General features: G+C 35.6%; 1 protein-coding gene across 4 annotated transcripts in view; it reads left to right on the plus strand.

Moving 5' to 3' along the window:
- Window positions 1–23,282, plus strand: part of galnt13.S (polypeptide N-acetylgalactosaminyltransferase 13 S homeolog) — a 170,924-nt gene extending 147,642 nt beyond the window's left edge. Inside the window, exons 10-13 of one of the 4 annotated variants that reach the window (XM_041577760.1) lie at window positions 31–165; window positions 12,920–12,949; window positions 18,217–18,410; window positions 21,867–21,945. In XM_041577760.1, the coding sequence (XP_041433694.1) occupies window positions 31–165; window positions 12,920–12,949; window positions 18,217–18,402 (351 nt within the window). In that variant the 3' untranslated portion in view covers window positions 18,403–18,410; window positions 21,867–21,945. 4 annotated transcript variants of the gene reach the window in all.
- Window positions 23,283–23,572: the final 290 nt, after the last annotated feature.

A 23,572-nucleotide genomic window follows, 5' to 3' on the forward strand; every position in this document is an offset into this window, starting at 1 on the left:
TTTAATCAGTAAAATTCTTGTTTTTGGCAGGTGTTTTCATATACAGCTGACAAAGAGATTCGTACTGATGACCTGTGTTTGGATGTATCTCGACTAAATGGTCCAGTCATCATGTTGAAGTGCCACCACATGAGGGGCAATCAGCTCTGGGAATATGATGCGGAGGTAAGATTATTTAGAATTGTTCCACCAGCTAGTCTGAAACCATGATGACCTACAACTAAAATAGTAGGTTATAGGGAATTCACTGAATGACTATGAGTTATTCAAGGTAGAACATTTCATACTGCAGAAGCATACTGCCACCATATATCATTCAACACATCCAGCTTTGTGCTTTCTCATGTTTTTTGTAGTTATTTTTCACCAGAGAGGGAATTTTACCTTTATGGTACCTGACAATTTATTTTCAAATTTTACGAATAACATTTACCTACCAACATAACCAAGATTCACAGGGAGATTTCACTCCAAAAATAATCACCAGATGTAATAGATTTGTATAGGTTTAAAAAAAATTTGGAAAATTATTGCTTTCATTGCTATTAAAATATTATACCAAAAACGTTGGTATAAAATTGGCTATTTTTTTCTACCAGAAAAGACAGCAGTAACTGGTCCTCTGATAAAAAGTATTGAAAAACTTCTTTATATAAAATTTTTCTCCTAGCAGCTCTTACTATTGTCTTGCCTTCCAATATTATCTTGTGCATTTAATAAAAGGACAGACCTTAAATGGTAAACTAGTGAAATGAACTGTAATGTGGAAAATAGCAAATCAGCCAACTGTAACGAATCTCAGAATCTATTAATAGGGAAATATACTGTATTTGATTCACTAAAAATGTTTCACAGAAATTGTAGAGTTGTTCATAGCTCTTAGCTCTTGTAAAATGATACAAGCATTAAACTGGGGCTCATTTGAGAAGATACATGTACCATTTAGAAATTAATTTTAAAGTGGATTATAAAGCTGAATGTGAGGCTTTTATGCACTGTAGTGCTTCCATTATACATCTATTTAAAATTCTTCTAACAATGAATACACAGGTGAGAATTTTATAAGTCTTTTTATGTTTCTATCACATTAATTTGATAGATGAATATAAAAATGCAGTGCCCCACAAATGTGAGACGTGCCATTCACAGGTAAAAAAAATTGACCTATTCCCTTAGATCTAGTCTTAAAGCCCTTAATCCTCATGGCTAGACCATGATCACTGTAGCACTTTTAGGAAAAACTACAGTGATAAATATGTCCATTCTCATTGACAGCTGATTCTGATTTAAATCAGGAAACAGTAACTATCATGGTGCTGCACACCTACGCCAGACACAATTTCACCAAAGTCATTTATTAATTGATTAATGTACAATTGTATAGTGATGGACGGATTTATTCGCCAGGCATAAATTTGCAGTGAATTTCCGCATTTTGCTGCCGGCAAATAAATTTGCTAAATTGCAGGAGGCTAATAACAGCCTTGATTTCCATAATTTTTATTCTATTCTTCTGTTTTCATACATCTAATTGAATTACTTTTTTATTTCCATTTTTTAATTATTTCTTGTTTTCTTTTATTATTCCACAATATACTGTATATAAGTTCAGTTGTTAGAATACAATTGCAAGCTACTTATTAGGGATGCACCGAATCCAGGATTCGGTTTGGTATTCGGCCAGGATTCAGGCATTTTCAGCAGGATTCGGATTCAGCTGAATCCTTGTGTCTGGACGAACTGAATCCTTAAAATCATGTGACTTTTCGTCAAAAAACAAGGAAGTAAAAAATGATTTAGCCGCTCGCTTCGTGTGCACCTCTCTTTTTCCCTCCCGTCGCTGATTTACATATGCAAATTAGGGTTTCAGAATCGCTTCTGTATTCGGCCGAATCTTTCAGGAAGGATTCAGTGGATTTGTGCATCCCTACTACTTATATCTTTAATAGGCCTAACAAAGGCAAATCTTAGCAATGAAAGACCTAGGGATACTTTTTATTAGTAAGCCTTGCTGTAGCAGTGTAGTCAGCAAGGGCCAACAAAGAACAAAGTATATACCTTTTTAAAGGACATCACTTGTGGTTAGAAGAACATCTTGTCACTTGTTTTTTTTATAGTGAGACTGTGAAACTGTGGCAGTCTCTCCCTGGAGTAGTTGTACTGGCAGATACAGTATATGAGATAGCTTTAATAAAGGGTTGGCTGGCTTTTTAGCAAATGAGAAAATACAAGAGTTTTCCAGTAGACATTACCTAATCTAAAGTCCTTCATCAGGTCAGGTATCTATGGAATGCCCACAAAACAGTTGTGGAAAGCATGGGCTTTGTCTGCAGTATCTCAATTTGATCACCCTCCACTTCCATCCCATGGTGATGTTATTTCCAAATCACAAAGTACTTGTTCTGGTTATTCTAACCAAAATGGTCATAAAGGGCACTCTCTAGAGAAATGGAGCATACTTTTAACCTTCAAAGGGTTAAGTTCCAGCATTGTTCCTTTATACTAAGAACAATGAAAATGTGAAGATATAGTTGCCCTTTAATAATACAGAACACATCCATATCAGCTCTGTTGCATTACTGCACTGTCCTAGTTGGGCTAAAGTGATCTTCCCTGTGAAGTTATTAAACTCAAATTAACATAATTACTAATCACAACCCTGCCAACAAGAGCAGCTTACTTCTGCACATTACGGTGGAGAGCAAAACAAGAAAAACAACATAATTAGCAGAGCTAAAATATGTCATTTAGCCATCATTAAATAATAATTACCGTCTTTAAAAAGGACGGTGATTCTGTTGTTTGATTTCAAGCAAATTAATCAAATCGTCCAAGATTGGATAATGAATGTTACTGGGAGATATGTTATCCGACTGTATCACTTTATAGTGAACAGATTGATTATAATCAATGCCTTGATAAAACGGAATGCTTTCAGAGTCTGCCCTGGGCAATGAGCTTTGCATCCTGGTTTCTGCATGTGTGGGGCCAACTACCATTGCTCTAATGTTTAGACGTAACCTCTGTGCAAGGTCATCAGACTGTATCCTAGGGCATGTTGCACTGCAGTTCTATCAGTTATTCAGATGGAAATATATGAGCAGCAGTGGAGACACCGTCTATTGCTGATCATACTGTCTCTGATTCCTTTCAGTCATTGGCATCAGATTAAAGGGATACTGTCACGGGAAAACATGTTTTCTTCAAAATGCATCAGTTAATAGTGCTACTTCAGCAGAATTCTGCACTGAAATCCATTTCTCAAAAGAGCAAACAGATTTTTTTAGATTCAATTTTGAAATCTGACATGGGGCTAGACATTTTGTCATTTTCCCAGCTGCCCCATGTCATGTGACTTGTGCCTGCACTTTAGGAGAGAAATGCTTTCTGGCAGGCTGCTGTTTTTCCTTCTCAATGTAATTCAATGTGTCTCAGTGAGACATGGGTTTTTACTATTGAGTGTTGTTCTTAGATCTACCAGGCAGCTGTTATCTTGTGTTAGGGATCTGCTATCTGGTTACCTTCCCATTGTTCTTTTGTTTGGCTGCTGGGGGGGGGGAAGGGAGGGGGGTGATATCACTCCAACTTGCAGTACAGCAGTAAAGAGTGATTGAAGTTTATCAAAGCACAAGTCACATGACTTGGGGCAGCTGGGAAATTGACAAAATGTCTAGCCTCATGTCAGATTTCAAAATTGAATATAAAGAAATCTGTTTGCTTTTTTGAGAAATGGATTTCAGTGCAGAATTCTGCTGGAGCAGCACTATTAACTGACCCATTTTTTCCCATGACAGTATCCCTTTAAAGAACAGTGTATGATATAATGTAACCTTTTTTATGCCAGTGATGACCAATAAGTTGTTAAGCAATTTTTTTTCTTGTTCAATGGCACAAGGAATGGCAGTTGGCATGTCCTTGACAGACTGTGCCACACTGTGTTTGTGACTCTTTATCATTAAACCATTGACTTGGGATAAAGTCAATTCCAAACTGGAGATCAATGTAATAAATACAACACATAGTGGCAAATCTCAGAATATCACTGTCTACGTCATATTAAAACATTTAAAGATGGACTACCCTATTTATATGGAAACCACAGCAACTGTATAGGTAGCCAGTATAATGCATTAGCCAGCAACTGTCTAGCATCTATTACATGTATGTAACTGCATTTATGATTTTTATGTATGCTGCCAATTATGATAAGCTATCATTGGAGCCACATTGCTGTGACAGATTTATACCCCCTTTATAATTAAACTTCAACATTGGGTTTTAGCCATCCGTAAACTCACTTTACAAACACATAAAAATGAATCTGTACACTCCAAATCACCAAAATGTGCTTGTATTTTTCACTTTCATTTCTTCTCTCTCTCATCAGTGTCAGCCAATCAGCAGCTCAGAAAGGGATTCATTATCTAATAAGCTGCAATATTTATACATAGACTTATACAGTATATTCTAAAGGTATGGCATGGCTATTAATTAAATTCCCATGTGCCTTATTATGGGTAGTTTCATTTTTATAATATATAAAAAAATTCCTATATATATTGGTCTTACTTATTCAGATGAATTTCTATTGGTACTCAGCAAACTTATAAAAGCAAGAATACATAGTTATTTCAATGTGTTTTTTTTTCATTGCAGATTAAGGGGCAGATTTACTAAGGGTCGAATATCGAGGGTTAATTAACCCTCGATATTCGACTAGGAACTAAAATCGTTCGACTTCGAATATCGAAGTCGAACGATTTAGCGCTAATCCTACGATCGAAGGATCGAAGGATTATTCGTTTGATCGAACGATTAAATCCTTCGAATCGAACGATTCGAAGGATTTTAATCCAACGATCGAAGGAATATCCTTCGATCAAAAAAACGCTGGCAAGCCTATGGGGACCTTCCCCATAGGCTAACATTGACTTCGGTAGCTTTTAGCTGCCGAAGTAGGGGGTCGAAGTTTTTCTTAAAGAGACAGTACTTCGACTATCGAATGGTCGAATAGTCGAACGATTTTTAGTTCGAATCGTTCGATTCGAAGTCGAAGTAGTAGTCGAAGGTCGAAGTAGCCCAGTCGATGGTCGAAGTACCCAAAAAAACACTTCGAAATTCGAAGTTTTTTTAATTCGAATCCTTCACTCGAGCTTTGTAAATGTGCCCCTAACTGATTTTTTTTAATTAGATTTAGGCTGTGTACTAATGCTTGGATTTGTAGTCCAGCAACTTTTGGGTGGACAATAAGGGGCATATTTATCAAGGGTCGAATTTCGAATTGAAAAAACTTCGACATTCGAATTCAAAAAGACCAACCAAAATTACGTTTTTTTTTGGTCAAATAGGTCAGTTTCGATCAAATAGGTCTGTATTCAGCCAAATTTGAATTGTACAAATCGAAGAATAAGCACATTCGATTAGAAGTTTTTCCAAAAAAAACCTTTGACTCCAAATAGGTTCTAGCAGGTCTCCCATAGGCTAAAACAGCAATTCGGCAGGTTTTAGATGGCGAATGGTTGAAGTCGAAGTTTTAAAGAGACAGTAAATGATACATTTTGATATTTGAATTTTTGAATTCTTTTCAAAATCAAATCGAATTTGGACTATTCCCTAGTCAGAGTACATAAAAAATAGCTTGCATTTCAAATTCTTTTTATTCGAAAATTCACCTCGACCGTTGATAAATCTGCCCCTTAATGTTATAGAATTTTTTATATCCCTTTTAAATGGATGTGGGAAATGTCCGAGTGCTAAAAACTCAGTATTAGGGGGTTATTTATGAAAGTCCGATTTTATCTCAACATTTTCTGCTACAAACTCTGATAAAATCCACTAGGGTTTTTTACCGTAATTTATTATTACATTTTCCAGAAAATTTTTTACCCAAAAACTCAGATTTCTTATACTTTTTTGCCTGAAAACTTATATGCAACCTCAACAGGTCTGAGATGCCGGATTTTCTGATTCAGACTTTTTCATCCTCTGGGTTTAATAAATTCTGAAAAATTTGTTATTTTTAAAAATCACAAATTTTTCGTCAGTTTAGTAAATAACCCGCTTAGTGTCTCTTATGTCTGCTTATTCAAACCTTTATTCCTCAGCCTTAAAATATTTCTAAGCACCTCTGACTACTGGCAATAACAGAAAAGGCTTCAATGTTAATCAGTACAAATGGGGATAATTACAACAATTTCCAAATAACTGTTCGAACAGGTGATGTCTAGAATAGAAAATAGACTTTATGTAATTTCCCAGTCTCTGATAACTATGATTGCTTGCTAAAACAAATCCAGCCATTAGATGGAGCCATTAAGAAGGACATTTATGATTCATCGGCACATGTTGTTGCCAGTGAATAATGTTAGTAGTAAATTTAATTCATGTCCCTTATTTAGCATTATTATTATCGCCTGGTTTATAATTGATATAAATGGAGAAAATAAAACACAAAATTAGAGATATGATATGCTTTTTGGGGGCAATGTCATGCAAATATTTTCCCTGAAGAGCATGACAATGTTATTTGATTATTAAAATACTAAGGCACATTTCTAACTCAGAATATTGCAGTTAAAAAAGAGGTTATAAATCTTTCTAAGTAATATTATACCAAACAAATACTGCTGGACCACAATGCTCAGCATTTAGTCGTAGCATAAATCATGGTGAAAGCTGCAGTTCAACAACCATAGATATGGATTCTTAAAGCAACACATTAAAACTTTTTCAAGTACTTCAGGGCCCAATTAATGTAAGATAATGCTTCAATAAGAATCCTGTCTGTTCTGGTTCCATTTAATTCCAAGTCTTCTTGGTTATGATTGTAGCTACCTAGGGTTTACATGCTACACCCAGCACACAAATTATTTATATGGGGAATAGAGGTTGGCGCATATCAAATGCTATAAAATCAATCTATTATATGTGTCTGCCATTATGTATTTATTGGGAGGAAGCAGGTCTCTACCTTCCCATTTGGAGTCAATTCTTGTGCAGTATAGGGCAAAACAAAATGGCAGACCAAAAAGTGCTTAAAGGAAATCTATACCCCCAAACAATGTAGGTCTCTATGAAAATAAATATATAAAACAGCTTATATGTAAACCCTGTTTCATGTAAATAAACTATTTTCATAATAATATACTTTTTTAGTATTATGCAAAATTGCCATTTTAATAATTTAAATATATAACAGGAGTTTAGTTTTCCTTTAAAGGGGTTGTTCACCTTTGAGATAACTTTTAGGGGGTTATTTGTCACAGTCCGAATTTATCTCAATATTTTATTAAAAAAACTCCAAATCTGCATGGGTTTTTTGGGATTATTTATTAATACACTTTACTGAAAATGCTTTTGCGGGAAAAAATCCCCAAAAAATTGTGAAAAATCAGATTTTCACATTTTTTTCAGATTTTTCATCTGGTTTTCAAGTTTTTTTTTCAGATTTTTCACCTGAAAAAAAACTCCGAAAATGTTGGGGTATTTCCAAAAACCCAGCGCACAACAAAAAATCATTGGGACTTCTCCCTTTGACTTATATGCAAACTCAACAGGTCTGAGATGCCGGATTTTCAGATTCTGACTTTTTCATCCTCTGGGTTTAATAAAGTCCAAAAAATTTGTGATTTTTTTCAAAGCCAGATTTTATGAAAAAAAAATCACAAATTTTTCATGATTTTTGCATTCAGAGTTTAGTAAATAATATGATATAGAGAGTGATATTCTGAGACAATTTGCATTTTGTTTTAATTTTTTATTATCTGTGGTTTTGAGTTTTTTTTTGCTTTTTATTCACCAGCTCCTTGGACCCCTGAATCCATCTGAATCACTCTTCCTATGGCATTATGCTGCATCATAATCCTAATGTAGCTGTAGCTAATGGGCTTGTCACATCATAATAATTTGTTACCATGGAGGCGTATTTGCAAACTAAAAGCAAAGAAGTTCTGTTACATAAGAATAATCACTCAGAGCAACAGTATACCATGAGACATGGATGGCTGCTAAACTAACACAAGAGGATATATATATATATATATATATATATATATATATATATATATATCCTCTTGTGTTAGTTTAGCAGCCATCCATGTCTCTGTAAATGCTATATATATATATATATATATATATATATATATATATATATATATATATATATATATATATATATATATATATATATATATATAGCATTTACAGAAAGTAAGATGTACTGTATCTTCACTATATATTAAAGTTAATATAAACATGTCTCAAGGATGGCATACCCTAGACTACATCTTCAAGCCTACTATAATATGTTATGAAGGGCTAAAGCAGCTGGAAACTGTAATCCAGCATCATCAGTTTCTTAAAGGGATACTGCCATGGGAATTTTTTTTTTCAAAATGAATCAGTTAATAGTGCTGCTGAAGCAGAATTCTGCACTGAAATCCATTTCTCAAAAGAGCAAACAGATTTTTTTATATTCAATTTTGAAATCTGACCTGGGGCTAGACATATTGTTGATTTCCCAGCTGCCGCAAGTCATGTAACTTGTGCTCTGATAAACTTCAATCACTCTTTACTGCTGTACTGCAAGTTAGAGTGATATCACCCCCTTCCTTTTTCCCCCCAGCAACTAAACAAAAGAACAATGGGAAGGTAACCAGATAGCAGCTCCCTAACACAAGATAACAGCTGCCTGGTAGATCTAAGAACAGCACTCAATAGAAAAAAAACCCATGTCCCACTGAGACACATTCAGTTACATTGAGAAGGAAAAACAGCAGCCTGCCAGAAAGCATTTCTCTCCTAAAGTGCAGGCACAAGTCACGTGACTGGGGGCAGCTGGGAAATTGACAAAATGTCTAGCCCCATGTCAGATTTCAAAATTGAATCTAAAAAAAATCTGTTTGCTCTTTTGAGAAATGGATTTCAGTGCAGAATTCTGCTGGAGTAGCACTATTAACTGGTGCGTTTTGAAAAAAACATGTTTTCCGATGACAGGATCCCTTTAAAGTAATATTCTGATTTGTGTGATCAGCCTCATTTTTGTTCTGGAGACATTAAACCCACTTTTCTTCCTCTTGCAAGGAACACTTTAACATCACTAAGTACACTCTTCTGATGACGGATTACATTACAGAGTAATTTAGGGAAGCAAGGAGTGCATGGTAATTGCCCCATGTGAGATAACAGCAAGATGAATGAGTGTCACATGTTTACTGACTCACATCTTATTGCTGAGTCAGTAACACCTTCAAAGAAAGTCTGACAGTTTTAATAAATAACTGGATAACTAAATCGGTCAATTTCATTTTCATTACATCAAATCACATAAACTGATCTTCACATTTTTTGTAATGTTTGTTTTGCATTTGTGAATTCACACCCAGTAGTGTATTATCTGAACCACACTGAGAAAAGTTAAGTATGTAGTCACAGCCAGCTTGCTCATCTCTTCAACAAGCTGAAGTTTGTGTGGGTCGTACTATAATAATGTGCTAAAATTTAACAGAAAACCAATATGTTATGATTTATGACCTGCACCAGTTATGCCAACTGCCCAGAAATAAATCTTTGCATGATTTGTAATTAAGCCCAGTTTTAACAAACATCACACGTAAGTGAAAGTTTTGAATAAGGAACTTGAGCAGATGTCAAGGATTGTTTACTGCCCAAGACAGGCATATTTTAATAACAATCCCTTTAGAATGGAACATTAAAGAACATATAAAGCCTACATTTTCCTACCATGCCTATAAGTTGGGCATATCTTCCCCACGCAAGCCACATCATTTGTACTGCATATACCCCCCAGCACCATCACATTTTCCTAAAAAAATAGCAGCTTTCACCCAGCTGCCATTTTCCCTCTGACACATCATCAGTAACACTGATCTGCAAATAGGACTTGTATGCTGTAAAGTTAATGCAGTGCAGAATGCGGGTTTAAATAGGCACTACATACTTTGATACATACTTTGATAAAAAAGTTCTGTTGGGGTTGACCACTGTAATGGTTAAGCTGAGCTCAGGAGAGGTGGTTAGGAGAAAAAAATAGGATCAGACAGCTAGAGTTTCTATGGGAACCAGCAATGCTATCTCTTCATTGGCTGTTAGACTGAAGGGTGTGTTTAGTAATCTGAGTTGAAAATTCCTGAGGGAGGGGCAGAGTGGGTTAGAGGAGTAGAAGGATTTCTAAGTGATTAGGGGATGCTGCAGCCTTACTGTTAACCTTGTAACAACCAGAGTTGCAGTTGTCTAAAGATTTCAAAGAGGCTGTTCAATGATCACATTTTTGTGGTGGGGGTTTACATGTCCTTTAATATTCTAATATTTTTTATATTTTTTTTTCTTTTCCATTTCTCTAAAAATTGTAACATTTTTAGATTTTGTAAACACTTTTTGTGAGGGGAATTTAAGACATTAAAATGTTTACAGCCATACTTTTTCTTTACTATAACTGCTACAGTGAATTGATGTCTAACACACAGGTTATTTATCAAAATGCGAAAAGTTCTTACTATTTTCTGAAAATTACTGACTAAATCCGCACTGACTCCCCCCATCTATCAATAATTTTTTTTAGAAAATTTCTCGAAAAACTCGAAAAATCGGCGGAAAAAATCTATGACGCCTGACACCTCTGACTTTTTTGGATTTGACGGCCGAAATCACAAAATCTTTGGATTATGGAACCAAACTCCATTCAAAAAAATTTAATTTAGAATTTTAATAATTCTGTCCCCATTTGTTTTTTTCTCTATAATCATTACTTAAAATTAACTTTAAAAGGACTACTCTTTGGGGGGTTATGTATCAAAGTCCTATTTTTTCTGGCTGGACTTTTAAAGGAGAAAACCACAATTATTTTGCAGAAAAAAACCTTGATTTTTTCATGATTTATTAAACCCCAATGGTGTTAAAAGTCTGAATAAAAAGGTACTCCAACTCAGACCTGCTGAGTTCATGTAGAAGTCAATGACAGATGTCCTGAAGATATCCTGCTTTGCACTGGGTTTTAGAAAAAAGTTGCACTATTTGGGCGTCAAAAAAAGTCCCGGTGTTAGGGAGACAAGTCCCAAAAAGTTGCGGATTTGGATTTTTTTACAATCTTATCACGACTTTTCCCACACAATAATATTTCGGGAAAATTTTATGATAAATAGGGGGGAAAAGTCAGTCTGGAGTGGCTTTCCAAAAATAGTGCGATAAATTTGGATTTTGTTAAATAGCCCCTTAAATTGTAAACTCTACTGGGCAGAGACCCCCTTCCTATTGTCTCTCTTACCACATGGCACTTAAGCTCTGTGTACTAATATAATTATTGTTTTTGTGATGTTACTTCCTCCCTTTGTGTACTTTTATATTTTGTAAGATTGTAAGCGCTGCGCATCCTTATAGTGAATTAAGTTATACATACCGTATATACTCGAGTATAAGCCGACCCGAGTATAAGCCGAGGTACCTAATTTTACCTACGAAAACTGGGAAAACTTATTGACTCTAGTATAAGCCTAGACACAACTACAGCCCTGTCTCCCAGCAGCGCACATTCTGCCAAAGCGACCCCCCAGCGATCAACAGGACTTCTTTGCAAAGTTGATGGTGACAGAGAATTGCCAAACGGATTACTGTGTGCATTGTCCCACTGTCCCACTACCATGTGCAGAGGGTGCTGTTTGATACAGCCATCACTGTTAATCTTTCGTATAACCAACAGAGGGCGCTGTGTGATATTGCAGTCACTGTTATTCTTTCATATAACCAACAGAGGGCGCTGTGTGATATTGCAGTCACTGTTAATCTTTCATATAACCAACAGAGGGCGCTGTGTGATATTGCAGTCACTGTTATTCTTCCATATAACCAATAGATGGTGCTGTGTGATATTGCAGTCACTGTTATTCTTTCATATAACCAACAGAGGGTGCACTGTTACTCTTTCATATAACCAACAGAGGGTTCTGTGTGATATTGCAGTCACTGTTATTCTTTAATATAACCAACAGAGGGCGCTGTGTGATATTGCAGTCACTTTTAATCTTTCATACAACCAACAGATGGCGCTGTGTGATATTGCAGTCACTGTTATTCTTTCATACAACCAACAGATGGCGCTGTGTGATATTGCAGTCACTGTTATTCTTTCATACAACCAACAGATGGCGCTGTGTGATATTGCAGTCACTGTTATTCTTTCATACAACCAACAGATGGCGCTGTGTGATATTGCAGTCACTGTTATTCTTTCATACAACCAACAGATGGCGCTGTGTGATATTGCAGTCACTGTTATTCTTTCATACAACCAACAGATGGCGCTGTGTGATATTGCAGTCACTGTTATTCTTTCATACAACCAACAGATGGCGCTGTGTGATATTGCAGTCACTGTTATTCTTTCATACAACCAACAGATGGCGCTGTGTGATATTGCAGTCACTGTTATTCTTTCATACAACCAACAGAGGGTGCTGTGTGATATTGCAGTCACTGTTATTCTTTCATATAACCAACAGAGGGCGCACTGTTATTCTTTCATATAACCAACAGAGGGCATTGTGGGATATTGCAGTCTCTCCCCAAGTGTACTGTTGGTATAGGAATGATTAAAAGTGACTGCAATCTCAGCTACTCGGGTCGGGTAACGCTGACCCGAGTATAAGCCGAGGTAGACTTTTTCAGCACATTTTGGATGCTGAAAAACTCGGCTTATACACGGGTATATACGGTACATACACACTAAAGAAAACCCTTTGTTTTGTAATATTTTCACATCCAAAGTAATAATTCAATATAAATTCTCAGATTTTAATAAAAGTGTCTCACCTTTGTGCATTGATTAAGAATGACAGCATTGATGAATACTGCTCTTCAATATTTTTCTTTTATTTCATTTCTTTCTGTATGTCTTTGCTTCTGTCAGTATGCAGGTAAATGGGAATATAATTTTGAGGTAAGAAGTTTTGATACTTGATAAAACAAATACAAAATTCCAAAGCTTCTGTGTTAGATGTAGAATTGGTTTAATTTACCCTAATTACTAATATAATGTTGGTTTTACCTGTGGGTATTGGGAGCCATTTTTTCCATTTAAACCTGGCAATGCCTTAAAATCCCATATTTTGGTTATTTGAAGGAACCTTCTATTACACACTGATTACCAGCTGGGCAAAATTACATTTAAGAGGGCAAATTTACTGAGGTTACCTATATAAGTGCTGTATATTTTGTAACGGCATCATGTATGTGCAGTAGAGGTGAGCAGTAGTGGGCAATTAGACTGTGAGTGTATTATTTATTTTATTCGTTTGAGTGCTTGAGGCAGGTTTTCTAAATATTTAGTCCTCCAGCGGACCAGTCTTTCAAAAGAATGAACTAACATTTGTTTGTTTACATAAAAAAAATCCCAATGTTTCCTGCAAAACCCTGTTGCCCTGTTGTGAATAAAACACATGCAGAGACCTACTTAAATTACACTGGTTGTCACTGTCATTTCCCATGAAAAAAGGTCTAGGTGAATTTTTGAATTGAAAAAATTCAAATTTCGATCTATTTTTGTGTACTTTGACTAGGGAATAGTACAAATTTGATTCGAATTTGCAAAAAATGTGAAAATTCGAATATCGAAATGTATCATGTACTGTCTCTTTAAAAATTCGACTTCGACCATTTGCCATCTAAAACCTGCCAAAATGCTGTTTTAGCTTATGGGGGACCTCCTAAAACCTATTTGGAGACATTTGGAAGACTTTGAAAAATCTAAGTTTCTTTTGGGAAAAATGTTGAATCGAATTCAATCAAATGAGATATTCCTTCGATTCGAACAATTCAAATACATACCTATTCAATCAAAAACGGACCTATTCGACCCAAAAAAAAACTTTGACTTAATTTCGGTTGGTCTTTTTGAATTTGAATTTCAAAGTTTTTTTACGTCGAAATTGGACCCTTGATAAATATGCCCCTGTATGTGTGTTATAATTATCATTATATGATTCCTTTGTCAGAATCAAACTGAGGTGTGCTGCAAAAAAACACATGATCAAATTTCCCAAAACCTTAATGAATCCATTGTATTTTAAAGTCATTTTACAGGGTTTTTTGTGTGTTAAAATTAAGTTATTTTGATAAATATATGCATACATTGAGCTATGATAGCAAAACTAAAATCTACAAAAGAAACTCACCATAGGAAGATATGCATAATTAAAAAAAAAATAGTTTCCTTTCTACACAGGATAACTAGTACCATAATGAATGTTAGAAGTCTCCAGATGAAAGTGGACAAGATTTTCATAGACCACAGTAGACACATCGCAATTTCTATTATTAACATGTCATTTATGAGTCCAATTACGCTGAGTCAATAAAAAAAGGCAAAGACTTGTTTGCAACAGCAGCTTTTATATTTTGGGAAAGCTTTGATAGACAGTCCCTTGGGGATAATAATGCAATATAAATGGTGTCCAAAGGACTAGAACCATCCTTCATTTTAATTGCCTGTGGCTAAATCAGGTTTTTGGTTTGACGAAGTGTAGTAAAACCAACTTGCTAATGAGATTACAAAAAAGTGTAGATAAGATGGAGTTTTAGAAATTATTAAATATTTAAAAATACAATGAAATTCTGCTGTTTGAATTCAAATTTGATTTGATATTGCTAACCTAGTATCAGAAACAATACATGGACTTCTGTTTCTCCAAAGCACACTTCCTTTTTACAATGAAGTCAGAAGTTAAAGGCAAACAATTGGAAAGGAAAAAAGGCAATAAGAACCTATAGAAGAAAAAATAGCAAGAGAAAAACTTGTCTTGGTATTTTCAAAGAGGAATATGGAAGTTTTAAAGGGTTATGTGAGTTGAATATTGTAGGCCATGGCCATCATAATATGTAATGTCTTCTTGAAGTTAGGAAAAACATTGTAAAATGATAACAATAAACTTGGCTTTCAATATCTCTATTAGATAAATAGAAAGTGCTAGGGGTTGCTAAAGTAAGTAATTAAGGATGCAATTAAGGACAGCATGAATGCAGCTGGCTTCAGCAAAATAAAAAATTAGATCAGTAATGAAAAAGAAAACCAGACACACAACTCCAATGGGCAGATATACTAAAGGGCGAATTGTCGCCAGCAACCGCTTCGCACACATTCCACTATGCTAATTCACTAATATGCAAAGTTACATAGTTACATAGGGTTAAACAAAGACAAAGTCCATTAAGTTCAACCCCTCAAATGAAAACCTAGCATCCATATACACACCCCTCCCTACTTTCAAGTTGCGCCCTGGGCACTAAACGCTTGCGACTTTTTGCTTGCGTTACTTCGGCAGTGCGACATTTCATTTTGATGATGTGCTAGCGTTCGTCTGTGCACAGCAAACATTTGCTAGTGATCTTGTGCTTAGGTCAAGACGTCTTTATTATAAATGTTGGTGCAAATGCTTGAAGTTGCCACTTTTATTACAAATGTCCAGGGAACCTTAATAAAGACAAGAGAATTTATATAATGCCCTACACATGAGCCCACTGTAAAATTAGTTCCATATTAATGATGGGTGAATTTGGGGCGTTTCGATCGCAGGAAAATTTGTGAATTCCCCGGCAAATTCGCAAAACATCGAAAAATTAGCGAAACAGCACCAGCGTCTAGTTGTTGACATCGGCGTCCATTTTTTGGCGCCGCCGTCCGTTTTTTTTTGCCAGCGACCGTTTTTTTGATGGCGCAAATTCACTGGCAAAAATGCGCCAGGGTCGCCAGTGTCAATTTTTTTTGACGCCAGCAACGAATCTGGGGAATTTGCGGTGAATTTGCGCCTGGCGGATAAATTTGCCCATCATTATTCCATATGTTAGGAAATGTCTGGAGAAAACCGATTACCCAAAAAAAGTTTGTTAGGACTTTTGCAGTCAATCCTGCTTAAAAAAAAGGAAAAGTCGCCAGCGTTTTTTGAACTTTAATGCATTTTTGGCACACAGGATATGATGTAAGTGACAGAATATCTAGCTTCTTTTTAGCACTTCGCCTGGTCTGAGGTGAAGTCAACTCTGGCGAAAGAGATAATGTTCAATAAAATCTACACTTCAGTGAATTTTTCGGCGTAACGATCGTTCGCCAGAGCAAAAAGTCGCCTGGCAATAGAGTGCAAATGAACGCTAGCGATGGTAACATTCGCTAATGAATTGGCACCTGCACCTGTAAGTGAATTGGCGCTGTCCCTGCGGGAGCCACTGCTGGCGAAAAGTCGCACTTTGCCCTTTTGTAAATCTGCCCCCAAATGTTTTCAAATTATAAAGCTGTGACCCCATAATTCAAATACACCCTCTAATGTTAAAAAGATGGGAAGGTGTGAAGCTACTGTATAACAAGATCTTAGCTACTACACTTTCAAAGAATAGATGCTCTTTAATCACCCTTATAAATATGTTATGTTAGAACCATAGACCACAATGGCTCAGCATTGAAACGGTTAAAGAGGTTGCATTTTACTAGCTTATGCACAGCATGTCTTAAAAGTCTTGTAATATATTGATAAGGGTAACTACAGAGGATCTGATGTTATGCACATCAGACACCAGGACGGGAAATATATGAAATCTCACCCACAAAACTCTCTAATGAATTCATTCTTCTGTAATTTTCAGCTCTCAGCTGGGGTTTGGGCTTCTTCTTAACAGAATTCATTTTCCAAGTGACTAATATGACTAAAAATATAACAGTTAAAATGTACAAAGGAAATAGAAGCACACCTGCTTCTCAAAGAAAACCCAGCATGAGAGTGGCTATTATACAGAATTTTAACAACTGCCATGTAATCAGGGTATAATTGCAACAAATAGTGTTGTTTTGATTTATATTACTTGTTTATAAGTAATAACTTATAAGTTTAACTTTTTCTTCACTTCTGCTGGACTTGCTCCCCTTTCACAATTTAGAGATAAGAGAATCATCTGCAATCCATTTGCACAAGTTGCATGATTTGGTTTGAATAGATCTTGGAATTAAAGCTCCCAAGCCAAAAGTCAGTACAAAGGTGCCGATTCACTAAGGGTCGAATATCGAGGGTTAATTAACCCTCGATATTCGACTAGGAATTAAAATCCTTTGACTTCGAATATCGAAGTCGAAAGATTTAGCGCAGATAGTTCGATCGAACGATCGAAGGATAATTGCTTCGATCGAACGATAAAATCCTTCGAATTCGAAGGATTTTAATCCAACGATCGAAGGAATATGCTTCGATCAAAAAAAGTTAGCCAAGCCTATGGGGACCTTCCCCATAGGCTAACATTGACTTCGGTAGAATTTAGATGGCGAACTAGGGGGTCGAAGTATTTTTTAAAGAGACAGTACTTCGACTATCGAATGGTCGAATAGTCAAACGATTTTTACTACGAATCCTTCGATTCGAAGCCGTAGTCGAAGGTCGAAGTAGCCCATTCGATGGTCAAAGTAGCCCAAAAAAACCTTCGAAATTCGAAGTTTTTTACCTTCGAATCCTTCACTCGAAGTTAGTGAATCGGCCCCTAAGTAACGATCAACATGATATTCACAAACTGAAAATTCTTAAGAACCATCTTTGAGAACCCTAGATTTCAGGGAGGGCTTTAGCATCCACAAAAATATTTTTTTCTAAATAAAGTATCAGTTCTATGTCACACTAGCCATTTTTTTTGCTAGTGTCAGAAAACGTGTGAATACAATTGGTTTTTTGTATGACTTTTTTTTTTTGCCGCAGTTGCTTTTCTTTTTTTTTTTCCCCAAAACTCAAACTCAGAAGTTAATAAATCGTCTTTATAGAGCAAATACAGAAACCTGATTAGAACCAATTTTAGGGGTAGATGCATTCAATGTTGTATTTTCATGGGATTAGCATAAAATCACAATGAAACACAAACGCTAAGGGACCTATTTATTAATCCTCATATTTTTCTGGTTAAGTTTGTAATGGGAAATATGTTTTAAAAACAGTTTTATAATGCAAAAGGGGATTATCAATTATCAATAAAATAAATTAACATTATAAATAAATATTTAAAAAAATGATAATATATTTAAAGGCTTTTAATACACAAGTCAGTTTTTGTAGAGGAATTCCTACAGTGTGTGAGTTGTTACGCTTAAGCATCATGTGTGAAATATTTGTCATCATATTCATGTAAATGTTATGCATCATTTCATATTTTTGGTTTTCTCATGCTTTTTTTTCTGTTACGCAGACGCACACATTTCTTCATATCATAACTCAATCATGTTTGACTTTAAGCAATATAGAGGATGGCACATTTGGCCCAACTGTGGAGTTCTGTAATGGCAAAAATCAGCAAATGTGGACACTGAGAAATTATACAAGGCTGGAAGTTTTTAGAAATATTTTTTACAGTCCTACTGATTACTTTCTGTGATATTTGAGGTTGGTATCTCGCAATGTGATAACTTTGGATAGGTCTGGTAAAGGAATTTTTAAATGTGTATTTTTTATGGTTTCAAGATGTTAGATAAATAATTAAAACAACTTTTACTGTTGTTTTTTAAGAAAATAAAGAAAAGAAAATGGGTGAGTTTGCAAGTGAAGTACATCTGACACCGATACAATAGATTAAGTACAGACCTGCTAAGCAATAGAAAATGTACACCACTGGCTACACAACTGAGTGGACTTCAATGCTAGGGTTACATATGCCCCTTTAAACTACATAGTTACATAGTTAATTTGGGTTGAAAAATGACTAAACACAGAAAATAATTGCCAGCTCTCAGTCTAACCCAAGCCAATATTTGAACACTAAAAAATGAGGTGTTAGTACCACACTTTGGCCAAAATATGTAAGCTCATGTGCCATGTCAAGGCCCTCATTGTATGTGAGTCCTACACTATTTATGAGCATTCTAAGTTTGTAGTACATTTAAAATCAAGTACCCCAGCAACCAATGTGATTGAGTAGTAAAACCATTGTGCATTTACCGTTAGCTCAGGAGCTCTAGTGAGAAAGCTTTTAAGCTAAAACCAACATACATACACCTGTGAATAATTACCTTCTTACAATATCTATTAGCATTTTACGTTTGTAGTGTATTTAAAGACGATCATGGTGCACTTCCCCTTAACTCAGGGGCTAAAGCCTAAAGTCCATCAAGTTTAACCCCTCCAAATGAAACCCAGCATCCATATATACACACACTCACACTGACCCCATCATACACTCACATAAACTATACATACCAATATCTATTTTAATTGCAATTGGTGTTAACAGAATCAGCCATCACAACGTCATCTGGCAAGGTATTCCACAAACTCACTGCCCTCACTGTGAAGAACCACATGCGCTGCTTCAATTGAAAGCTCTGTTTTTGTAGTGTAAAAGTGTGGCCTCTGGTGCAGGGATTTATATTAAGGGAAAAAATATCTCCTTCTATCTGTCTATAATGTCCTCTAATGTACTTATAAAGAGTAATAATGTCCCCTTGTAAGCATCTTTTCTTCAAAGAGGACAACCCAAACTTTGACAGTCTACCCTCATAATTTAAATCTTCCATCTCTGTAACTAGTTGATATATACTGTATATCTGCACTCTCTCCAGCTCATTAATATCCTTCTTAAGAACTGGAGCTCAAAACTGCACTGCATACTCAAGGTGAGGCATTACCATTATGTTTTCTTCCCTTGAGTTAATGCCCTTTTTATGCAAGACAGTACTTTAAAAGTGAGGGTAGGCTTCTCTAAATAAGTGCATTTTAATAGATCTTTTGAAAGCAGAAAGGTAGGGAGAAAGTCTTGAATGCGAGCGTTTGAGGAGGTAAAGTGAGAAGAGTTGAGGAGTATGTCAGTAAAGGAGCGTAGTAAGCGGTTGGGTGAGCATCTAGAGATGAGTTCAGAGACGTAGGGTGGGGCAGAATTATGAAGTGCTTTGAATATCAGGGTCATTACTTTGAATTATTCTGAAAGGTAGCGGAAGCCAGTGCAGGGATTGGCAGAGTGGCATGGCAGAGGGGGAACAGTTGCTGAGGTTTATGAGCCTCGCAGCAGTGTTCATTATGGACTGTAGAGGTGATAGTCTCTGGCGTGGGAAGGCCAATTAAAAGAGTTACAATAGTCTTTAATTGTCTTAATTTCTGCCAAAGTGCATAACCTTGCAGAGATCACTCTGCAAAGTGTCAGCATCAGTGTCGGACTGGGATGTCAGGGGCTAACCAGAAAACCTTAGACCGTGGGCCAGTCTAGAACATAAGGAAAGGGTGAAACAAAAATAAACCACTCTTTGTAATGTTTGTCAAGATTCTCGTTCATCCAGGTCATGATATACCTGTAGAAATAAATCAAATCAACTGGACTTGCTGTGTTTTTTTACTTGATGACGTTTCACCAGTCATCTGTGTATGGGGTCTCCAAAGGTAAAGCAGTTACTCACCACATAGGGGAAGTGGCCCAGGTGCACCGCCCTGAGCCCTCAGCACGGGGAGTGGACAAACCAAAAACCAATTGAGAGCAGGCACTCAATGTAGGCAAACTTCCACAAGGACAATAGTTCAATGTAAAAAATGTTTATTGTGTCCACAGCCTTACGCGTTTCGTGTCTTAAACACTTAATCATAGGCTCATTAGCCTTCGATTATTGAATGGTCGAACAATTTTACTTCGAATCAAAGTCGAAGTCGTAGTAGCCTATTCGATGGTCGAAGTACCCAAAAATTTACTTAGAAATTCAAACTTTTTGAACTTTGAAAATTCACTCAAATCCACTTCGACCCTTGATAAATCTGCCCCTAGATGTCGCACCCCCCGCCTCTATTCAAAATTGGTTTTTCAGTTTTTACATATATGGCTTCTTTAACACCTTTTTTGAACCAGTTGCTCTTCTGGTCTAGAATCTGGGCTTGGCAGTCTTCAAACGTTTCTTTAAGAAAGCCAGTTGGATGACTGGTGAAACGTCTTTAAGGAAAAAAAAAACCACAGCAAGTCCAGTTGATTTGACTTGTTCTACAGATACACTCTTTGTAATTTTTTTCTGTATCTGTAGTAAAGTATAAAAATAATGCCATAAATATTTTTATTTATGAAAATATATGAAACAGTTGAACATAACAGCTAACCATAAGGGCTGTTTTATGTGATATATAATGTTCAGAGTTTCCAAATAAAAAAAAGCTAATTTTGGTGCTTGGAATTGAAATAATCTAACAATGACTAGTGATATACTGTAATGGAGAATTTCACTTAACAAAGGGGTGGTAACAGGTCAGAAACAGAGGGCTCATTTCCAAACCTAAGTAAAACTGCAAGCACAAAAATGGATGCAGGCTTCACCCATACATGCTCTTTACAGCTTGCAGATAGCACCAGTTAACCAGTTATAGGCCAGTTATGGGTCACTAGAATGCAAGGGTGCTGATAAATGTCCAGTCTAATGACAGGGTTAGGAAAATAGTTTGTAATTTGCATGCAACTTGCATCAGCATTATTCAGTTGCAAATATGCTATTTTGCTGTCATCATTAAAGGTGCTTGAATTCTGGATAAAACATCGCATTGTGGGTAAAATAGAGGTGCCTTGGAATTTCGAGTTTGGTAGTTAAACCTGATGTATTATATGGAAATATTTTAATTGCCACCATAACAATTGTTTTCTGTGTTTCAATCAGTTTAGAGAATTAGCAGTAAGATTGCCAGATCTTTTCTTTATTAAAATATGTGAGAAATTCTGTTTTCATTTACAGCTTTTCGCAGGCAACTTATTTTTACAAGGTTGATTTTTAACAAAGGATATTACTTGCATTCCTCCATTCCATGCTATTGCCCTTCTATTCAATGCTTTTCAAAATGTTGAATATATGTCAGCAACTTTCTTTACATTGTTGTGTTTTGCAGCATTTAATATTGAGACATATCAACAGCAACCAATGCCTGGATGAGCCAGCTGATGATGATAAAATGGTTCCTACCATTAAGGAGTGCAATGGAAGTCGATCACAACAATGGCTGCTGCGTAACATGACCTTGGGTGCCTAATGCTGTCAGAGCATAATCAAGTTGACCCCAATCGTTTGCAATGCCGAAGGACCTCAATTATCAGCTTTTTGAACACTTGAAGGGGTATAGCACTTCCTTTCCTCTCCATGGTGTCAAATAATTATGAGCCTCTTTAAACTCCAACGTGAGGATAAAAATAGGACGTTTTCTATTTTTTCCCCCGAACAATACATGGCTGAACATGTCCAACAAAAACAAGTGTCTGTCTTTCAGAAAGCACATTTGGAAGCTGTAAATAACATTACATGGCTGAAAAAAGAAATGGTGGCATAAAACTATATTTGACAAATACAGAACATGTTGTAATAAACTTTAAATGTATTATGTATAAGAATTTATTTTATTTTATTAAATGAGTGAAGATTGGTTAGATATATTTATAATTGTAATTCATATCAAAAAAGCAAAGTAAAAAATGCACTTGCAGGATCATATCCAATTGTGCAAGCAAAGTCAATTCATGGAAACTATTATCCAAAATACTTGAGACCTAGGTTTGTCTGGATATAAGATGTTTCAGTCATATTAAGCCAAATACACACACAAAAAATGTAATTATATACATGAAAAATGAAATGTTTTGTAATCAGCATTCGTATCAATGGGAAACATGAACAACTGTACCTTTGCACATAGTTAATATAGATTGTCTGCATATGTAAAGACTCACCCGGCAGCAGAAGAAAGATTGCGTGTAATAACATTTCTACTCAAAAAGCAGTTATATTGTACCCATAAAGCTTATGTCACCTTCAAGCACATCCCAAAAAAATTACATTTTAGAAAAATTGTAAATGTTAATTTAATTTTTATTATTACAGAAGAAGAGCTAAAGAAGAAAAAATAAATGCTTATTCAAATAATACATTGTCTGGAATGGCATAGCTGTTTTTCAGTGCATTATGAATAACAGGTTTCTGGAGAGGAAGAGATCTCATTCTGTTATTAAAAAAAAAAGTTAATTTAATATTGTTTAATTTATATGATATTTTCATGTGGCAAATTGTGAATTCAGTACACTTAGCTTTTGGGATCATAGAAAACATATTTGAAAATCAGAAATAGGCCTTGCTTCACTTTTATAAATAAAGTTAAGGAGTATTGTGTTTTAAACCAAGTATGCATTGGGTCGGCAACATCATTCTTGTATTGTAACAAAATGCACATCAGAAATATAGGAAATATAATGTTGAATTGTTGAAGAATATTTAAATTGATACTCTGCCCATTAAAAAAATAACATTGAATACTAAATTCATTGCTTTTTTTGTGTAAATATAGCAATTAGCAATTATGTGGTAAACTTAAATTGAAGGATGTTTAGAAAATTAAGTTCTGAGTATCACATACTCGTTATTAGAAAACCAATTTAGGACTAATTTAAAGAGCTACAAGAGCTACATGACGCAATTGTTTTATTTTTTATATTTGCCTTAGCTTAGCCTTGTAATAGCCATAAACAAGGTTTTATGAAAGTCACTTGAAATCACATATGCCTTTCATCGGCATTATTACTGGCTTTTGCATAAACATATTTTGACTGG

Source organism: Xenopus laevis, chromosome 9_10S (genome assembly GCF_017654675.1).
Source record: "Xenopus laevis strain J_2021 chromosome 9_10S, Xenopus_laevis_v10.1, whole genome shotgun sequence".
NCBI classification, from domain to species: Eukaryota; Metazoa; Chordata; class Amphibia; order Anura; family Pipidae; genus Xenopus; species Xenopus laevis.